Source organism: Nicotiana attenuata, chromosome 1, assembly GCF_001879085.1.
Source record: "Nicotiana attenuata strain UT chromosome 1, NIATTr2, whole genome shotgun sequence".
In the NCBI taxonomy this organism is placed as follows: Eukaryota; Viridiplantae; Streptophyta; class Magnoliopsida; order Solanales; family Solanaceae; genus Nicotiana; species Nicotiana attenuata.
In genome coordinates this window covers 17,204,859-17,226,816 of record NC_031989.1, presented here as the reverse complement: position 1 = coordinate 17,226,816, position 21,958 = coordinate 17,204,859, and the positions used below count along the sequence as shown (strand labels likewise).

Sequence of the window (21,958 nt, the reverse complement as noted above, 5' to 3'; positions counted from 1 at the left end):
TAGGAGGAATGAAGAGATTCTACTAATACTGTAAGTAGATAAATGTGCCTCTGCAAGCTTCCTTTCTACACCATCAAAAGGGAATCCAAAAATCTCAGAATTCATTTCAAATCATGTTGGATTTGAACTTAGAGCAGAATATATTGCGTACAACTTGTAGTCCTAATCAGATCCAGATATACTTTGTTGGAGCAGTCAGAAAAATTTGGCATCATATACAAGTCAGTGAAACCAATAATTTCTAGCAACTGAGAAAATGACGAGAAGAAGAATTTTATATTGCACTATGCTCTAAAAAGACGAAAAATGTTCTAACCAAACTGTGAATGAAGCTTAACCAAAAAAAGACAACTCCTTAGCGTCAAAAAGTATATTGAGAAGTAAACCTGCATATCAACAAAAAACATGTATAAGCGGAAACCATACATTGTTGCTTCATGGAGTAAAATTAATATCAGATTTAATCAAAGAACAGAAAATATAGCGCCCATTAGCAGTTACAGTATACAGTTTCGATCATTTCTTGAAGTCTTTCTATAGAAGGATATAGGATTGCAACCATTTGCTAAATGAGACTACAACTTAGCTTATTCACTTACTCATATGTCAACACTGTACTCACTGAATTTTTTAGAATTCTACTGTATCTCAAAGGTAGATTATTCTGTTAATGTTAACCCATTGGTAGGTCGGTCCAGAAGAAGCTAGATGTATCTCTACTTTCCCAAAAGTTAAAAGGACGATTAAGCAAAGAATGATCTTTTGCCCAATTGGAAGCAGGAAAATAGCCTTGGTAAGGAGAGAACTAACCTTTAAGTCAATCTGTGGCATAGTCTGAAAGCCAACAAACATCAAAGCCATGAGAACCAGAACAGCAATAAATTCCAGCAGTCATAGTATATGACCAACAGATATGTATACTCAGCTTCAACAGACCATCCTGCTAGGGTTATCTGGTAAAAGACATAAAAACCGCCTCAAGTAGCAGTCGCTATGCCATGTTCGTGTGGATCAAAGCTGGTAGACCTGGGAACCTCTGTCTCTCTTATAACCCTGCTATATACAGCTTTGAAGGGCTGAGAGGAATATGGTCTCTTGAGCAAACTAATCGGCATTCTTAGAGTTTGTTTGCGGTTCCTCCGGCCCCGTACCAAAATGTTGAAGGTCTTCTCCTTATTAGTCTCCGTAGAATTTCTCTGCACAGCACTCTCATTTGATCCATTACCCTCTTCTGATTGATTACTGGACAAGGTAACAAAATGTGAATCTGAAGTGCTGCTTGCTCTCTCTTTTTCTGATCCAACCGCAGCTAAGCTCTCCCCCGTCTCTGATGCTGGAAGGTTTACTTCTTCCTTAACTTCATCCCCAGTGTTAAGATCTACTGGTAAGCTTGTTGCCAAAATAATGCTTTCAGGGTTATCAGATGGCTCCTTAGCAGCAGAAATTGAGTCAGTTATAGGCTCAATCACAGGTGGTGCTATAGAAAACTCGACTGGGTGGCAGCCAGGCCAAACTGTGGCAGGAACGTACTCAGATGCATTAGGAGCTATATTGCATTGCCAAGCATAATGATTCGGATGGAAATTGCTGCTGCTCATCGGGAACGTACTTGGAGGTAACGTCTGGGGTTGAGAAAACGGAGGGTACATAAAGCGCAATGGGTGCATCATGTTTGGGGTGTGCGGAGGTGAAGGGTACAGGTGATGAGGGGAGGAGCACATTGGATTGGGTAACATAGCTGGTGGTCCTTGATGAAGAGACATGTTCATTGGCCAAGGGCCAACCGGTGGTAGTGTTCCAGAAGGAGAAGGGAGATTAATGTTCATAGGTAACGGTGCTACACGGGCAACGGCTGGGGAGGGACTGAATGGTGCTGCTGAGGCGGATAGCTTTCTCGACAATTCTCGACTTGCATCACATGTAAGAGATGACGCAGCTGTTACCTTCAGATGATCCATGTCTTGCAAGGTCAAATTCGAGATACAGCTAGGATCCAAATTGCTTGATGAGTCCTTTTCACAGAGATCCACTTTGGGAGAATTGTCAGAAATAGGAACATTATGAGTCTGGACACTTCCCTGTTCCATTGGACTAACATCAACATGTCCGGGTTGAATAGATGCGTTTGCAGATATCACATCTGAGATTTCACCACCTTTGAGATCACTCAGCTGAATTTCTTCTTTGTTGTCAGTATCTTCTGTTTCATTTTGTACTTGATCAGCAGAATCTGCAACAAGATCCTGAATGTTCTCTTCCTTTATGGATTCTGCATCTCTTCTCATTGTTTCAGAATTTTCTTCTGCTCCACTGCTCTCCTCTCCAACTTTTAGAACGTCTTGATTATCAGGAACTTCATTTTCAGAAACTCTCTCCTGCAACATAGAGATGGTACCTGGCGGGGCAAGTGCCACTTCCTTATAGGAAGGAGATTTTCCTAGGTTTACGATCGAACTTCTCTTTGGTAGTGAGGCAACCTCTTTTGTTGCAGTAACTTGGACCTGCTCTGACGAAGTAGCTAACAAATCTCCTCCAGTTGTGGAGATCTCAGGAACAGCATCTCTGACAGATGATGACACAGACTTGACACGGTAGGTTACAGCTTTTATGACTCTTCGACCAAGTTTGGTACCAGGAGATTGATTTTTTGCTATGTAATAATCTGCATAACTTCCTGGTGATGTCCGTTTCTTTAAGACATAATATTTACTAGCTTGATAGTTATTCTTCAGTTTAGCATGATCAACCTCAGAAACAGAGTCCTTTTTCTGGTAACCAATGACCTTGCTGATGGTTTGCCGCCTCTGCCTTCGTCTTCGTCCATAGAAACCACCTGACCTTGGTCTCTGCACTGACTGCCATCCATCTTCTGCTTCAGCAGAAGGTTCAGATAAGACTTCACGGACAACAGGCTTCTCAATTGAAGCTTCCTTCACCAAATGAACGGGTTTGTCCTCAGCAATTTCTTCATCTCCATTGTGATGGGATTTAACTACTGTCTCAACGGGTTCCAAATTCATCTTGGGATCAGTATGATCTTCAACAATTTGTTTCTCCTCATCTGACTCTTCTTTTAGGACATCTTTAGGAGTGTCGGAGTTTGGTGAGGTAACATTGCTTTGATCAGATTGTCCCTTCACCTGAGATATAAAAGCCTGAAAAAAAAAATGAGAGAAAGAGAAAGGATAAGAAAAGCGGAGCTGATCCACTTAACAATCTACAGAGCATTGTTTGCACGTTTCGTTTGAAAGCGTGGTAGGTAGTTATCAGGCATATGCAATGTCAGCCTCAAGTTTCAAACTACATTGCATACTTAGGAAGAAAGGAAAGGCAAACAGATCTTAGAGAGCCAGAAAGATGTCAAAGCTTCTTTTTTTAGATTGGTAACATTGTCATACATATAAAGTCAGCAAAAACACTTGAGCTGCTAACCAGATACATCTCCCAAAATTACAAAAGGATCCCCCTAGAAATATGTCAAAGCTTCTAAACAGTACCAGTTCTCTTTTAAACTATTTCACTCATTCCCTCTTCTCTTCCAGACTGGTATTACAGATGGTAGACCTTCCAGAAATAACTTAATTGCTACTGCTTATTTATAACAAGTTTTCATAAGATGAACGACTTCGTCCAAGCTTATTTCCATTGACCAATTCATGCTGATAAGTATTGGAAAATCATAAGCAAGAAAGAAAGATATTGTATTCTAAGCATCACGTACCTTTGAGACAAAACCTTTTCTTTTTGATCCAACATCTCTCCCTTTGGCATCAGGACTTGGATTGATGTAGTCAAGCAAATCTGACACACTGCGTAACAGGGTATATCACCACAAGATTAAAGCTGAAATATTTTACTAACTGATCTCTAGAGTATGGCTATCCGCTAGTACATTTTTGTGAAATGCTATGTGCATAAAAATTTATGCAATTACAAGATCCCCAGGAAACATAAAACTTTTACAATGGAAGCCACTGAACATTGTCCTTCCTAGAAAAATTCATATTCCTAAAATTGAGGATCTTAAAGCAAGAAAGACACACCAAATGGAGTGTCATAACAAACTCAAAATACATAGATGGATTGCAGGCGTTGATGCAATAAAATAATCAGGATGCCTTTGAGCATAATTGAAGAGACAGCACATGAAGGCATAGTGAACACATCCTCTAATTTCAAAGCAAAAGGACTAGGCAGTGGGCAAAAGAAAAATCAAACATATGCTCCGGAAGACAATGACGATTCAAGTCCTTCGGTGATTACAATAGCTTGCGGTCTAATAAGAGCTAGGACAGAAATTAAGGTTGTCTGTTTTACTCATTAAGTCTACTAATAAATTTAAAATAAGCAATACATGCAATATACCTCAAATGACCCTTGCTGGCTATTGATGCATCAGGCTTCTTGGTTCCATTCCGAGCAGCTTCTTGCTGTTCAAAAGCCTTTGACTCAAAATACTCAAGCCATGCAGCAGCATCCTTCAGCAAAGATCAGAACAATTTAAAATTATGAATATACTTGGCTGAAGTAAAAACAAAATAGCCATAATATTACTAGAGAAGCCTACATCATATTTCTAGTATCGTCACTTAATCCATCACTTAGTCACCAAAAAAGAAATGTCATGCCATTTAAAGACAACCTAATTGGTATAGACATCTGGAGTTGTACTTTTAGTAGTTTACCCTGAAGAAGCTTTGTCTGTGTAAAGCATTGGTTGATATTCATTTGAGGTAATATAATACAAAAGAAAAGAAAGTAACAGTGCCAGTAAAATGCAACTTGTTCATCTGTCTTTTTTCTGGAGCAAAAGAGTGGGCCTAGTGATTGTGTACATGTGCATGAGACAGAAGTTAACCTGAGTGCGAAGATCATCTGGACCAAGCTTTGCTCGGAGTATCTGCAAGGTTGTTTGCTCATGCTGAACACTCAAAGGATAAGCTTCCATCAAAGAGAGTGCGATTGCTATAGCATGGTAACTTGCAGCTGTCTGGAAATCACAGAGGCACAAAGGTAACTAGATCAGACAGGTGTAGGCTAAGGCAAGAACCCAAAAAGATAATTGACTGGGTTAATCAGAATGAGGGGTGTCTAATTATGTTGCAACAAACTAAGACATGGTTTTGAAGAATTACAACATAGTGATGGAGTTGGTTTAACAACTGAAAGGTTTCAATCTTCCACGTGTTCAATCAAGCTCAAAAATACAGCACCATGCATCAGCGCTTGAACCAAAGAAAATAAGTATAGTTTTATTAGCTAAACTACCACAAACATAAACAAGCACACCACATTCTGAGTTTTTGATAGATATTACATAGCTTCAAATATCCCAATCTAAGGCATTAATCTACTGAAGATGGTAGCGAAGCAATTTGTACCTATTGTCAGCTCAAAAATAATTACCTTAAAGATTAGGAAAGTTCACGATTAACCCTTATTTCCTTTTGGCGCACTCTGGGGTCCAGATGTGCTAACAATGAGTACTCACTTTGAAGCCGAAACAAAGAAGTCTAAAGTACGGTCATTCGCTAAAGATCACGTTGAAGTTACTCTATTAAAACGAAAGTAAGAGAACCCAAAAAAAAAAGATGGAACTGTGAATGAACTATAATTCAGCAACTGTGGTAGTCAGCAATGTCTTGCACATCTTAAGACTATCTGATGTCAATTGTTGGTTACAGACAAAAAAAACGTCTACGTGCAGGTGCTGAACTGAAGCTTATTTGTAAACACCTTAGCCCTATAGCCAGGCCATAGACATCAGAAACAATCACTTGAATGGCATTACTTCTTTTCTTATAGTCATATAAGCATACCGTAGAAAGTTGATGGAAATGCAATAACACATGTACTCAAGTACACTCTTTGACAAGGAAACTACCCCGTATCAGCCCCTTTTTGTCAATCAGTTTAATATTCATCTCGTAAAATTGGAAATAAGAGGTCACTTTTTTCCTGAATAAGGCCACTTTGTTTGACATGCCTAAAGATCTGGAGGGAGCTGCGAATGCTATAAATAAAACAAAATACTGATAAACTCCAGCGGAAGAAGAAAGGAACCTGAATATGGTCGGGACCAAGTAACTTCTGGTTACACTTCAAAGCTTTATGGAGATATCTGAGGGCAACATGCACATTACCAAGCCCTTCCTCCATCATTGCCACATTTATATATGTCGCCGCAGTGTTTGGATGTGAGGGGCCACATGTGAGATGCAACAGATAAAGAGCTCGTTTTACATACCTGAACAATTGAAACAGTAAATTGCCAATAAAGAGGGAATAACAACAGGATAAAAATGAAAAGAATCAAAACAAATATTAAAGCATTACTAGGTTAATGTCTTCACCATGTTGATTTTAGTGTGTTTTTATAAGGACTTCTTGATTTAGCTCTAATTGTGTTACATAATCTGACCAGCTTCTTTTTTCTTTTTTTTTTTTACTGTTCATAATCTGACCAGCTATGCAGACTTTATTATTTGAACTTCATATTCCTCACCCAAATTTCAATCAATTTTATGCATTTCACAAGCTTGATTCAATATTCAGTACCACGGCTACGTCAACTTCAGTGCCTAGCACAGCTATTGGTAAACCTCTTCCCCACTAACATTATGCAACATTTCCTCATAATTCAAGCAATCAGTTAAACAAGTTCATCACAACAATTAGCTACAATAAGCACGTGCAAAGGTTCGGGTGAAGACTTGAATCATCTCTTTCATTGCCGGATAGCGTCTCACTTGTGGTAGGAAATACGGTGTTGCTTTGGTCTTCAATGGGTAATGCCATACACGGCTAGGAAGTTTTGTTTGCATGGACCTTTAGAGGATGGAAGAGAAGACGTAGTGGACCGTATAGAAAGCAAGAAATATGAGAGCTTTTGATGGAATTGGAAAGAATTTTGTACACTTAAGGAGTACCCTCTCATCCCTTATTACCTCTTGGTGCAACCACGAGATTCCCGTAGGTATAGAAGATTGGGTGTCGTTCGTAGAAAATCATCTTTTTGTAAGGTTTCTACTTTTTGGTACACTTCTTATTATACGGGTGTTTTTGCCGATCTTATTACCCGAGAAAAAATTTAATTAGATACAACAAGAGGAAAGAGAACCAAAAAGACATCGACCAAAAACAACGACCACCACGCCTCAATCCCGAGCTAGTTGGGGTCAGCTATATGAATTCTTGTATCTATGCTGCTCCACTTAGACCAGTCTCAATCCAATATTCAATAATTTAGACTCTCTAATACATTTTTCAATGAACTTGACAAAACGACAGCCAAAACTCGAAGACAACAAAAAGCCTAGTATAGGATAATGAACCTCCACATCCACTTCTGTAGTTCGTCCTTTTTCTTCTTCTTCTTCTTTTTGTTTCTTTTTATAATTGTTGGAACCATAAAAAAAAATTTTAAGTACTGGCATTCTAACAGAAATAAACATACTTGAGAGCCAACTCTGTGTGTTGAAGCCGGTAATAGAAAACTGCAAGATCGCCATAACTTTTCATGGTGTCTGGGTGATCGAGGCCCAACTCTCTTTCATTTATGTCCAAGGCCTTTTGCTGATAGATTGTGGCCTGTCGTGAATACCACCGGCATCAACACATTTAACAGTTGAATATAGATAAAGGTCAGAGTAGTTGAAGCGGACAGAAAAAGTAACAATGTAGAACTAAGGAGGTCTATGCTGACGAGCTTCTGAAGAATACCTGATTAAAATCACCGGTGTGATACAGAACAACAGCAAGAAGGCTATAAGCTCCAGCTGTCATTCGATGGTATGGACCGCATACTGCAACCAGCTTAGCAAGAGCCTGAAAGCACCACAAAAATTTGTAGCACTGGTCACATGGTATAGAAGAATATACATCATTCATCACAGGCTTTTGCTTATTTTTTTCTTCTAATCCAATATTATCTAGTATATCCAATACTAACAGAAGGCAGAAACCTAAGAAGCCATGGAGTTGTGAAGCCCATCAAAATAACTTGGTTTCTCCACAATAGAATGTTTCAATCGGAAGAAGGGAAAATGTAATACACAACTCTTTTTTATCTAAAAATCAATTACCTTGGTCCCATAGCTGACCGCATCTTCAAGTTTTCCCTTATCCAGAGCTGTTTTCGATGATTCCAAAAGCTGCCGACCATCTGCAGAAGAGCAAGCAGCTTGCTGCAGAAAAGGAAACACAAAGATACAAGGGGAAGTAGAAAACTTAGTGAGTACGAACAAAGGAGAATTCGGCATAATATCTCCTATTATCGAGCACATTGACAGGGCTGCATTATCACCTTATGCACTGGTACTAGGCTGACAATGTCTACTTTCTGAAAAGGATTTGGGGAACTCATATCATAATCTCTTGGAACCAGTTCAATTCCCACCTACACAGGAAAAAAGTTCTCTTAAGTGTCTTGTTTATAGAAAAAATACTGTAACAATATTCATTCCCATCACCAAAGTATTCAGGTTTATCTGCATAAGAGTTTTATCTTTGCCCATGTCAAATATTTAGCAAATTAGTGCACCTACAAGTGACACTAGATAAAACAACATACAGAACAACTCATATACCTTCTTTACAATTGGCTAGTCAACTCACGGTCTTAGAAAATATTTTTCTTACTTCAAAGATGGTGAAAATCCAAGTATTTAATAATTAATACATTCTCAGAAGAAAGGTCAGACATAGTCAACTGTGAAGCCTCCCAAATCCATCAAATGCCACCACGCACAGTGTTTGACATATAATGTATACTGAATGATAACTATTCAGATCTTCATCATTCAATTACAAACAGCATTTAATGAAAATGTTTTTTTAATTGTGGAAAAGGAATATAACCAAGGAACTACAAATGCAATGCTCCCACACTAAGGCCATTCAGAACAAGAGTTTGAAGTACCTTGTGGCATAAACCCCGAAGAACTGCAAATTTCCTCACATCTTTGTAGTTTAGGCTCCCAACGTCCCATTCATATCGCTTCTTCATAAATAATTCCAGCCATTTCCAGATCAAAGAATCAACGCCGTGAGACTCATTTGATTCGTCATTTTCAGGTACCCCAAGCATCATATTCAAGGCAGCAGCAATTATCGCAGCCATATCCTCAATGTCAACAACTGATGCAATAACTGCTTGCAAAATATGTTTAAAAGCCCGGACTATCATCTCGTGTATACAAAGAGATTGAACATGTGATAACTTCTCGGAAAGTTTAACCTGCCCAAGAGAAAAAAAAGAGCAAGGATCAATTTAGCGCAGCTTAATGAGATAAAATCGACCTAATATCGTTTTACAGCTGCACATGGGATTTACCATCATCTCCAACCAGATCAATGTAGAGGCACTAAGAAAGAAATAAAGAATGTGAAAAACAACTTTCAGATAATTTTAAAAACTTTTGATAGTTCTAACAAAATTCCAACATTTATATTTGATAATCTTGATAAAATTGAATGCTCCCAGGTAAAAAAGTATTATGACTTGGAGATGCTTCATCAAAAAAAAAAGGTATTATGACTTGGAGATAGAAGATACTAGACTAGAAGACAAAGAGAAATTCAAGATTAAGTGGACAAATATATGTGGGTTTGTGTCTACAGACAGACACACACACACACACACACACACATGAGAAATCAGTAAGAGTAGAAAATGACCAATAAGACTTACTACTTGTCCAAGAGAACGCATGCGTAGACCCCGGGTATGCATGAAATCAGTTAAAGTTCGACCATCTACTGGCGAGAGTTCCAAAGAGCCAAAATCAGCAACCTGCAATGAATGTGAAATGAAACACAACTAAGAGACCACTTGTCACAAATTGATGTATCTATCATACACTTTTTTTTATAGGTTTATATATACACAAGACTATTTTAAGTATTACCAGCTTTGGAAGGGCAACTTCATTGTAATACTTCTGTGACAGATCAATCAGCTCTTCCAAAGACTATCAACAGCAGGAAAAGGTTAGAAAATGAAACCAATTAAGGCCTTCTAATAATCTATCAATAAATATTTAAAATTTTCTACCTTAAGGTGAAGTCCAGTCTCCGACTCTTTTAACCTTGTAAAACCAGCATCAGACAACAATGTCTTGAGTACAAGCTGATTTTGATCTGTATCAGTCTCAAACTGAGAATCCCCAGACTGCGGGACACCTTTTTCTGATCCCCCTCCTACACCATTTGCGACAGATTTGAAGCTTTCAGACTGGGATTCCATGTCAGCCCCATCTGTGTTCTTCTTTTTCTTGAGTGACTTAAGAGGTATTCCAAGTCCCTCAACTTTCATCTCATTTTTTGTAACCGGGGTTTTTTTGTCCTTTTCTGATTTCTTCTGATCTTGTAAGTGTTGTATCCAGCATGCACCAAGTTCCCATCTGATGAAAGAGTCAGCTTCTATTTTCTCTTCTTCAAGCTTGGTAAGACTCTCTTCTAGTATTCTCTTTACAAATGCATGATAGCAAGTCATCTCTTCAGCTGCTGAAGGTTTTGAATGCCCTACCTTGTTATCCACTTTCTTGTGAAGGAGCAAGCGTAAACTGAAAGATAAAATGTTAAGAAAAATAGACAATTAAGTCTTGAGAAGACGAATGCGCTAGGTATGTACACTAGCAAATATCTACTGAAGATACGGGACCAGTAAGATGTGAATATCACACAGAAATGACATACAATTAGCAGGAGGTTATTAAGTTCGAACAATCCAAGACAGTAGGGCAACCTAATAGTAGCGTACTAGTGCATTGGGAGATGTTGCACATAATTATAAATTATCCATATTTTTACACGTCATGGATGATTGTAGTGGAAGGTCAAAAATTGTGCTAAAGCTAATAAGCTATTAAAATTTATCAAGTTACCCCAAATTGAGGCATAACATTTCTCTTTAATTTCTACATTGTTATTACCTTTGGAAGAGCATTCCAATTAAAATCTACAGAGAAGCTGTGGACAATGAGGTTAGAGGGATCGGAGACCAGGAAATTTTAAAGCACTACATCATCAGAGCAAAAAAGGTCTCAGAGTGCACTTGTTTTATTGCATGTAATTTTGGAAAAATCTCCTAGTTAAAGACTTCTCCTCCAGAATAATTTCTTCCTCCGACACTTTTATTTCTAGAAGCTGAACCAGAAAGAGAATCCCAATTAATCTAACTTAAGAAGTATTTGTGCAAGAGCTCAATAAAACTTTATCTTCACCTTTTAATAGTCAAAAAAGAAGAAAATGTTTTGTTGTTTGCTTTGTGAAACCACAACAGAAAGAGACCAATTAACTACGCCTTATTGGCTTATTGTGAGAAATTTCAAGTAATACCTGTTGATATTGAGGGCATTTGCACCACCATCAGGCTGATCAGGAAGTTCCATGCTTTGCAGTGGATTGCCCACTTTGTCATTTTCTTTTCCTTGAACTTTTACAGTTGCAATGTAACCACAATGCCTTACATTCAAAACACCTAAAGTAGCAATATCCTGAATTGGAAATGCAGCAAGTTTTTTTTCAATCAGATGCTCTATATCAGGAGTGAAACAATAACACTAGGATCCACATCATTTTTCATAGTAGTTTCTTACATGAGCAGCAGTATTTTCATCAGCAGTTATCCCCTTCAGTAGATTTCTTTCCATCAGATTCTTCATAGCTATTCCAGTTGCTTGAAATCCATCAATTTTGGTATCTATTTTGCAACTAGCATTTGAAGCATCTTTGGTAACAAACACGCTCAAGTCCCCAACTGTCTCATTAAAAATGATTTCTCCATTTGAATCATAATGAGCTGGTTTGACATTCTCCATGACATGCTTTACAGCTGAAATGGCTCGAAAAATGGCAACATCAACAAATAAACTATGAAGAAGAAAAGCCTTCCTGTCTCGGATCTGTCTCTCCTCTATTGTCTTACAAGGCATGGATGCAACATTCAAAAATTCATTGGCATAAGGTAACAAATCAGATTCTCCATCTCGGCCTAGACCACCTCCATTTGCTCCCCATTTTTCGTCCTCCACAGGTAGAGGTGGGAAGATATATGGAAACTGTGCTCCCACAGGTGGTATAAGCCATGTGTTGGCTCTGAAACCGTAGGGAAGATTCCCAAACTGTATTAAAGAAGAAAAACAATTTACAACCTTGGATACAGGAGAATCTTAAACAAATGGAGAAAGCATTCACTATGTGTAATCAGTTTTAGAAAACTTAAGGTGATGAAACAGGTCAGAGAAATCATCGACTGCACCTTATTACGTTCTAAGAATGCTTTCATGAGATCATCGTAAGCCTGAAAAGAAGGATGAGCGATGTCAACTTCAATAACTATATATCCTAACAAGCAAACAAAACAAAAACTAGCATGACTGAATTTAAAGTTAGAGAATATGCCCAATGCTCACATTGTCAAATGCTCTACTGAGTTGTCTCAACAAATCAACAAGATTGTGACAAAGAATCCCCTGCTTTCCAAAGTTGTAAAATCCTTTTCTGCAAGCTTCAATGATAACCAGCTTTCCATTACAAAGTTTCACCTATAAACAATGACAGATGCCCATCAGTATGTTATTCTATGGTTAGATGATATCTGAAAGTCACATGACTGAAATCATTAGACTAAGGAATAATGAAGCTTGTTTCAAATAGCCTTACTTCAAGAGAGAAAAGATGATCATCTGGCAAAACTTCATCATCTTGCTGTCTTGTTGCCCTTCTTATGACTGCAATAATTACGCAATTATAAGAAATTGTGAATTAATCCACTTGTTTTCTAGCTTTAATTGAGTAAAATTGACTTCAAAGAAAATTGGTGCCTGAATTAAAACACTTTTTTAGCATTACACTGAAGAGGAGGCGTGAGATGAGATAGCGAGAAGAACTCATAGAAGCTTCCAATCTTAGGGCACGTATTGCTCATCTCTCCCTCTACGTCCACTGCCGCCGAATCTTTACCCAGCTGCTGAGCCGGCGTTGGCGTCGGCGTCGGCGATTGTGGCGGGGACGGTAGCTTATCATTTGCCCGAGCCTTGTTGGATTTTTTGGTGCTCTTGTTATCCTGCGTACCCCGCGCATTCTTGCTAGTCTCACTTTTCAACTCTTTGCCACTACTTCCCGACGGCCCAAAACTCGTCGTACAAGCGACGATATCCAGCAGCCTTCTAACGTGCGCCGTGGCGCTTTCTTCATCGTAATCCTCTGTGTCAAAAAAAGGAAATAAAAAAATGTTTGAGGGTTAAATCGGGATTCGAAAATTTCAAGACCTGACGGCCCAGGACTAGGGGACTACTTCCTAAAATAGAAATATCCTATACGACGTCGTAGATTCTGAACTTCTTTTTTTACCTTCGACAAGATTGAGGAGGCAGGGCTTCAGTGCGGAAACGTCCACTGTATCTTTTAAACGTGGGCCTCTTACCTGTGAAGTGGGACAACAGTATAATTCAAATGCTCCTCGTAAGGGAAAAAGATAAGAGAATATGATTATTTACCTCATGAGATAATGAGAAATTGGTGATATTACAAGTTGTTGTGTTCACTGATAGTAATCGACGAACATCAATAATTCTGTCCGTAGATATTCCCTGCTCAAACGAAAAAAACGTTTAAATAATTTAAGATAGTTGAGGATATTTTATTATATTAATGTAATATTAATAAACGTGTAGCAATATTTTTTCTAGATAAATTAATGCTAAGTGAATTATTAACAAAAAATAAATAATTGTTGAGCTCATCTTATCCATGTCACTTCATGAATTTTAAGTTATATCACATTCACAGAATATTTTATTGTCATTAAATAATATATATTACGTGCACGTTAATATAACGAAACTGATATATGACTCTTGTTACTACGACCTCTCAACTTTTTTTGTCGACCATATGAATTTAATTTCTACGACCTCTAGTGGATTTGCTTATTGACCATTCAATTTTCAAAACTAGTAGTAATAGATATCAAAATTAGAGAAGAGTTCAAAGAGTTGTGCTTATGCAAGTAACCAATGAAATCTTGAGAGTTGAGATGGTTAACCGACTATTTGAAAAGTAGTAGAAGAACTTTAGCTCCTCATTTTTCTTTTGGAATATAATTAGAAAGCCAAACTGTTAGAAGCTGAATCTGCTTCCTTGAAAAAGCAACAAACTAGGTTGAACTTCTATATTTGGAAAGAAAAAAAAAGACCTATGTTGTAAACAAACTAATGACACTGGCCTTGTATTTAAGGATTAAGGAATATCGACCAATAAATTTGTACCTTTAAAATAACTTGAGTCTCGTCCGGAAGGTTTATCATTATATCCATTACAACTGGAAGAACTGATGAGCAGCAAAAAAAAAAAAAATCAGTAAGCAATAAAAAATCATTGACATTTAAATCATATTTTTAAAATGCATTAAACGAGCAAATTCAGATTGTTATCGCAGTAAAGAATACCTTTCTCTTCCTTCTTCTTCTTGTCTCCCTTCGTCTTGCCACGACCATTCTTGTTTGGTGCCATTTTCAAAGTTTCAGATTCTTTAAATGTACCTATATTATTAAATTCAATTAACGAATTAAATATAGTCCTTTCTTTGGATTATAATTGTACCTGCTGGAGGTGGCAGTAGCACACTCCTTAAAAAGAATTTATTCAAAGAAACAAAATAAGGAAATACAAGCAAGGAACTGAGAATAAACAGAGTATTTTGTTCCTTGTGTGGATAGAATTCGCGACATATTTCGGTTGTCACGTTTCACGAGAAAAGGTATATAATTCTGAGAATTACCTGATAGGAAAGCTGAAGTTTCGACAAGTGCTTAAACAAGAAAAGGGTATTTATTGCTTCATTCAATGACTATGAAAATGAAGTATACCACACCTGCTATAAATGTGTCGTATAAGTATTTATCTACAGGGATACTGTATGATTGCTATGGGAATTTGATAAGAGGGGTTTAAACTAAAAGAGAAAAGGATAAGGAACAGTACTTTTGAGAAGGTTTTTGAAATTGGAAAATGAATGCTCAACCAGGGCAAGAAAAAAGAAAGTAAAAGAGAGGAAGAAGGAAGGAAGAAATTGTGTGGGGGATATAGAGAGAGATGAGAGTGTGTGATAAGGAAGGAAGGGTTGAGATTTAACATTCAGAATTATAGTGACATTTTATGGCAGTTTCTGTAGATTTTATTTACATAAATTTCTAGTAAATACAACTTGCTAGCTGCAAATTTTTAGAGATAGCAGAGACAGAGAGAGAAGAAAGGCGAGGACCACTTGGTTATTCATCTTGACTTGTGTGATTTCTCATGCCATCTCATAATTAACTTAATTTAAACACAACACAACCATCTCTTAATTAACTTAATTTGAACTTTTAAACTTTGGCAAAATAGACGCTAATCAAAATAAACCACGATGCCAGAATAAACCATAACTTAATTTCCGTTGCCAATAAACAACTAAAATCAAAATCAAAATCAAAATCAAAATTTGTTTACCGTAAAAATTGAGTAACAATTAAACTTGTAATATGGTTTTAGAGATACGTGATTTCACTTAATACCAATTGATTAACTTGGAGATAAGTGATGGGAATTGACAAGAATGTAAGACAAACCAGTACTTGGACAGCGCCCTCGAGCTGATGAACCCTCGAACTTAGTAAAGTAAGAATAGTTAAAGAACACGATGAACAAGAGAAAGAGAGAAATATTATATTGCCTTGATCAGTATGAATGTAAGGTGTTTACAAATAATAGGGACTCCCCTTTATATACTAGAGGAATCCTAATTATGGTACAATTCTAACTACGGAAGTAAATCCCATGATCGGTACAAGTAACCGCCCTTGATTTGATTTGTTCCGGGATTTCCGCTGTGATCTCCCACCGGTTACGGATATCTCGCCTTTCCGTTATTGCACTTCACCTGAAGTCGGTCATACTTAGTCTCGATTGTTGCTGGTCTCGGTCTCGACGGACACCTCGACTCTTGAACTCGACGCCTCGTCTTCGTGTTATAGCCCGATCCATCATGAGGCTGACCCTCGATGTGATCCCCTAGTGTCGATTAATTAGCAAAATCGGGCGAGCCCAATTTTAACCGTATATAGATAGTCCCCTCGTTTCTTGGAGCGTAACGAGAAGAAACGAACTGAGTCTTCGATTTTGTACCTCGACCAATTATGACATCATCCTCGTGACGTAAGCGACGGAGGCGACTAAGGCGTCGTGTCTGCACAGTTCTCAAGATCATTAACTAGTGCCAGTTGATGGTCGGCCACTAATGCCTTTGAACCGTCATACCAAATATTATAAATAGGTCATCTTCATAATTTTCTCAAAATTTACATCCAAAATCTCTTATAATCTTCAGAGCACTTCTTCTCCCTCCAAGTTTTTCAAATCTTAAAATCCCATTTGCCAACCTTCTCTTCAAACAACAAGTTTTATCTTCTTCTTTCTCTAAACTCATATAAAAATGGCGAAAACATCGAAAACCTACCTCAAAAGGAAAAAGCCTCTTCTTCGCGGCCGGCCAGCGATAAAACGCCGGTGGAGCCACGCATCGAAGATTGTGTTACTGGGTCATGCGATCTTACTTCCGACTTTAAAGTCAAGAAACCCTCGTCGGTACTTGGCCGATGTGAGCCGATGTCGAGATACATATGCTCAATAACTGATGGCGACCTTGAGCAGGTGAAAAAAATTGCCATTGCAAATATAAGGAGGTGGTGATTCCGACTCCTGAAGAGGACATCACCACTTACGTAGAAGGGTTCTTAAGTGTTTACACTTACCCTTTTACGTTGGGTCTCGTCGATCAGGTTATCCTCGACTTTTGTCGCCACTATCGAATAACCCTAGGCCAAATCCACCCCTCTTTTTGGCGCATCGTTATTTTGCTCTGATTCTTTGTGAGCAAGGTCGAAGGGATGTTATTCACCCTCTTCCATCTCATTAGACTGTACAGCCCCCATCTCTATTGAGGCAGACTAATAAGGCTTCAGCGCCGGGCCACAAATTAGTTATTCTCGAGCATAGACGAGGACAAAAATCGAGGATGGATGGGCCGGTTTGTCCGAGTGAGGACTTCTAACATAATCCCGGCCGAGAAGATGGTGTTCCCCGAAGAATGGAACATGAAGCGTAAGTATTAACCCTGCCCTCCACCTCTATTTATTGTTTTGCTCCTTTTGTTTTTTTCTCATTGATGTTCCTTCCTATTAAGTTGCAGTCTCTTGGGTGCCTGGTGCAATTCCGAACCTTGAAGGCTGGGTTCGAAAACTGGCCTCGACCTCTTTGTACGCTGAGCGCTCATGGCGCGATTTGGCCGAGGGCCGATGGGAGGCCAAAAATCACGGTAAGTTTCTCTACCCGTGTTTGATCCCTTTCTATGAAAGAGGAGGCACCAAAACTGGCTAAGGATAAGAAGAGGAAAAGGGGATCGCCTTCCGATACTCCAAATCCTAAAAAGAGCAAGGCTCGTAAGTCGAAGAAAGACACTGCCGCTTTGCCTACCGACGTAGTCCAGAAACTACGAGATGAAGAAGAGGAGAAAGAAGATGCTGACTATGAGTTGGTGGCTCAAAAGAGGGGAAGCGCCGAAGCTTCAAAAGCAGTTGAGACGGTGGTGGTCGAGGAGGCTCATCTTCGGACCGAGGAAATCTCGGAAGATAATCCGAGCAAAGTCCTGTCGCGCCCTTTTTTCTCGCAAAATCGGGTTTCGACACGTGACAACTCTTTTAAGGAAGTGTTTTAAAAGAGAGAGTCGCCACCAAACAGGTTTGAGGTGCGTTAGGGCACCTATTTGCAAATAAATCTGTTTGACCAGTTTGCGTCACCAAAGATCGGGTAAGGGCTCGAAATTACCTCGAAGAGAAGATGTTAGGCACTCTTCGAGGTTCACAATTATGGGTCTCGGCCGAACTTAATTATATGAATTAGTGTATGTGATCAAATCTAAGAAACAAGGAATTACTAAAACATGAATAATCGATTGAAAGACAAAGAAGGGGGGGTCCTAAGTTTTTTAGCCTAAAGGATCACCCCGTGCAACATAAATAATACTTCGTAACTCCCTCGAGATGGGAAGTTACTCATATTATTCAGCGGGCACAGACTATCATCTCCTGCTACCCAATTACTATCTTTAAGTTTTTTTACCTGAAGCGCACTACTCAGTTCTAAATCGTGTCCTATGCGTGCACTACCCGTCCCATGCCTATGGTCCAGGAAGCATTTGGACCTCTATTTCAGGGTGGCTCTAGACTTTAACTTAGGCTGCTCAAAAATGTCAAAAGCTAGGCGACATACAAAACACATTGGACTTTCACTTATAAGAAAGTAAAGGCTCAAGTTGGCCTCCGCAATTAGACAACAAATGCACGCAAGTCAGATTAACAAAACAGTTGTTGATTTTAAACAGTTAAGAATGCAAAAACCTATGGACGGGATCTCTATATGAATCTATATTTAATGGGAGGATAGTTATACGCAAAAGCCATTATACTTTCCAAAAACCTATATAATTTGCCTACTGATTTTAAGCATAGGGATTGAACCCATAGGCATGATGTCTAGGTGTTTTACGCGACAATAAATAGTGGCAATCACAGAAACATTATCAGAAGTATCTGTTTTAATCCTATAGGCATATTTTCTAATGAGAGTAACAGCACAGTGTTTGGATACTAATGAATAAACGGGCAGAAATTAGGTTTATTCAAACCTATAGGCATGTTTTCTACAATTTGTTCCAATTTCATATCCTATAGACATGATTTCTATAATTTGTAAACAGAACAACATGTGAATGAGGTTTTGCACACACATTGAATATACAATTCCCCATAGGCATGGTTTATAATATGATTAAACCAAGTATTGAACCTATAGGCAGGATTGCTAACATATAATCTCTGAACATAATAGGACACCTATAGGCATGATTTCTAACACACGATAACTGAACATGCAATAGCACATTTTAGCTAAGTAATGAGCATATAGGTAGGATTTCTACCCATTTCAGTGCAAGTATAGGATAAAAACCCTTCCCCAGTTTTTACTAATACCCCAAATTGTTATTACAAATAATTATTGCAGACCAAAATTTAATGTAGTAAATTACAGAATAAGTATAACTATAGGGAGCCTACAGCAGGCCCAAATACACCTGGACAGGCCAGGCCTTTAACCTACAGAGGCTCCAAAATTCATGTTCATAGATACAAAATAACCAGTTGTTGAGTGATTCACCCATATATCAAAGCTGAGCATACGGAACCCAAGTCCCTAGTGTGTCAGAGTTCCTAAGGGCTTCAAGAACCCATGGCAGTGCTCACACTAGGGAAGTTCACAGAGATCATTCAGAGGAGGGACTAAGACCAAGTTCTAGGGTGTCAGAGTTCACATGGACCCCGAGCAGTGCTCACACTAGAGGGAGGTCACAGGACAGAACCAGAATAGCCTTGGCTTTCAGCCGGCTAAGAAGAGAACTTAAGCAAGAGCTGAAAGAGAAAAGACTAAAGTTGAGGGACATGAATTGAGGGGTTTAAACAAACACGACCAAGTTGAACATATTAGGCAAACAGTTGGCCAAATCACAGAATTTAAAAGCCAGCTTAATGTAAACTTAGGGAAAGAAATTCAACACTTAGCACAGAAACAGTCACATGCTGATAGGAACATGTTTGCAGGGTTAACTGGGGTTATTATCACTAGACAGGTTGAAACATGATGGGGAATTATGCTAAGTAAACCACATAATCACAAAAAGGGGATGATATCATGTTAGCAATGGGGCGGGATCACAAAGACATATGCCAAAACATGTTACAAAGATTCTGGATAGCATGAAAGGCACACAAATAAGTAGATAAGCATTCAAGCATTGTTATGGAGGTCTAATTAACAGAAACTGATTCAGCTTGTGCCAAAAGTTTAGCCTAACACCTTAAAGTAACAAATCAAAACATGCTGAGATCACAAACAGATACTAAAGGGATATGGGATCAAAGAAGCATGCCGAGGGCCATAATGACTAACATAAAAAGGGCTCAACACAGATTACTGCAGGGATTCAGAGAGAGGGGGAGTACGTGAATGAACATGTTCATATGCATTCAAGAGTCAATACACTAACTGAATAGGCCATAAAGGGGTTCAAATAACTTCAGAACAGGCAACATTAGGAGCAAACAAAGGTCCAAGAGACCAAGACATACACAACTTAACAAAGATAATGCCTAAACAATACTTGTATGCACATTGGATCATGGATTCATCAAGAATAACATATACCAAATCAGGGATATGTAAGAATGCAAGTGCATAAGTTTAAGTGACTCACCAGTTAAGCGAGAAATGCAAGAAAAAACACAAAACCCACAGTATTCTGAATCGCCAGTGATGAGCAAAAGCCAGAAACTTAATGGCCTTGGCTTTCAGCCGGCCAAGACCACAGTATAGAATGAGAATAATAGAGTAAAGTTTAGATCTAGTGAGGTTATAATAATTTTTAAGTCTGTTCTAAAGGGGGAAGGGGTCTATATAGTGGCAGAAATTAACAAGGAAACTCTGTAAAATTGAACACAAATAAGGAAACCATAGCATGCAAAATCAATAAAATCGAATTTAGGGGGAAATAGGTAAACCCTAATTTCAGGGAAAACAAATATTGACAAAAATATAAAAAAATCGGTCACATGGTAGAATATAGGATGAACATAGACATAGTAACACTTAAAATCAGAAAATCGAACCGATTTTGGTTCGATTCAAAAAAATCTGAAAACCCTAGTCTTAGGGTAAGTAAGAATCTCAAAGATACATAGAGATTCATAGAGATTCATACCATAAAAGAACGAGAACGAACAAAGGCAGAAAAGGTCAAAGAACTGAACTAGTTTTTGGTTCGAAATTAAAGAGATCCGCTTGCCATGTTTAGGCAAGCAATAATGTAACACCATAAACGAGTAACCAGTAGTGAGAGGTGGTCAACAAGGTAAGGGAATCACTGATAAATTCCATTTTTGGGTCGAATAGGAGGGGATAATAGGTTAACAGCGCTAGGGTTTCTTCAGAGGAGAAGAAGAATAGAGAGCATTTAGGGGCGGCGGGTGGTGAGAAATGGGTTAGGTTTAGGGTTTTTGGGTAATTAAAAGGGTGGGGCTAAATGTCGGCCGTTGATCTTAATGATCAATGGTTAGGATTTTAAAGGAGATTGGGTCGGGTTGGCTTGGCGGGTACCGACCGGGTTTTAGTAAAGGGCTGTTTGGTTTGGGCTTAGGATAATTGGGCTAGGTGTAAAGGTGTTGGGCTAGTGTATTGGGTAGTTTTAGGTCCGAAAATAGGAGAAATTTAGGGTTAGTTTTTAAATACCCAATATTTAATAATTGAATAATATATAAAAGTAATTAATAAATATAAATATTATTTGTGCACTAAAATGATTAAAAGTAATTATTTAATATTATAAAAATATAAAAAGTCATTTTCTACATAAACAATGTAATGCATATGGGCTATTATTGTAAAATGTGCAATTTAGCCTTAAAAATGTAAATGTAATTATAAAAATGCACTGAAAAATATTTAAATATTATGCTGGCATAAATGATAAATTTAGATGATTAACTCATCATAAAAAATAATTTGGAGGGTAATATTTGGAAATTTATATAATAAAATGTAGAAACAAATTAATTTAAAGCCTTTAGAAATTATAAAAAAAATTAAAAAATACTTGTGTGTGCCCATAAATCAAAATGATGATGTATATGCACTATTTTGAAAGTGTTTTATATATATATATATATATATATATATATATATATATATATATAGTAACATTTTGTGGAGAATTTATGTTTGTGTGGTACTTAACTATTTTTTTATATAAGTAATTAGTGTAATTTCTTATATTTAAGTATTTGTTTTAAATAGGTCCTCATATATT

At 37.9% G+C, this 21,958-nt stretch overlaps 1 protein-coding gene across 2 annotated transcripts; it reads right to left on the bottom strand.

Annotated features, from left to right (window-relative positions):
• Positions 46-15,097, bottom strand: LOC109208735 (protein TSS). Of its 2 annotated transcripts, XM_019371974.1 has the most exons (26): positions 14,989-15,095; positions 14,786-14,878; positions 14,454-14,546; positions 14,274-14,335; positions 13,503-13,595; positions 13,357-13,429; positions 12,856-13,209; positions 12,667-12,734; positions 12,417-12,548; positions 12,263-12,304; positions 11,601-12,125; positions 11,341-11,498; positions 10,055-10,565; positions 9,909-9,971; positions 9,692-9,793; positions 8,921-9,238; positions 8,306-8,398; positions 8,085-8,186; positions 7,723-7,827; positions 7,457-7,590; positions 6,064-6,247; positions 4,859-4,990; positions 4,366-4,478; positions 3,722-3,809; positions 811-3,155; positions 46-386 (listed from the first exon to the last, which is right to left on the bottom strand). In XM_019371974.1, the coding sequence occupies exons 3-25, from the start codon at positions 14,515-14,517 to the stop codon at positions 978-980; spliced, it is 5,694 nt and encodes a 1,897-aa protein (XP_019227519.1). In that variant the 5' UTR covers positions 14,518-14,546; positions 14,786-14,878; positions 14,989-15,095; the 3' UTR covers positions 46-386; positions 811-977. The 2 variants fall into 2 exon arrangements, with proteins under 2 accessions (XP_019227519.1, XP_019227465.1); XM_019371920.1 differs by having other exon boundaries at positions 14,786-15,097.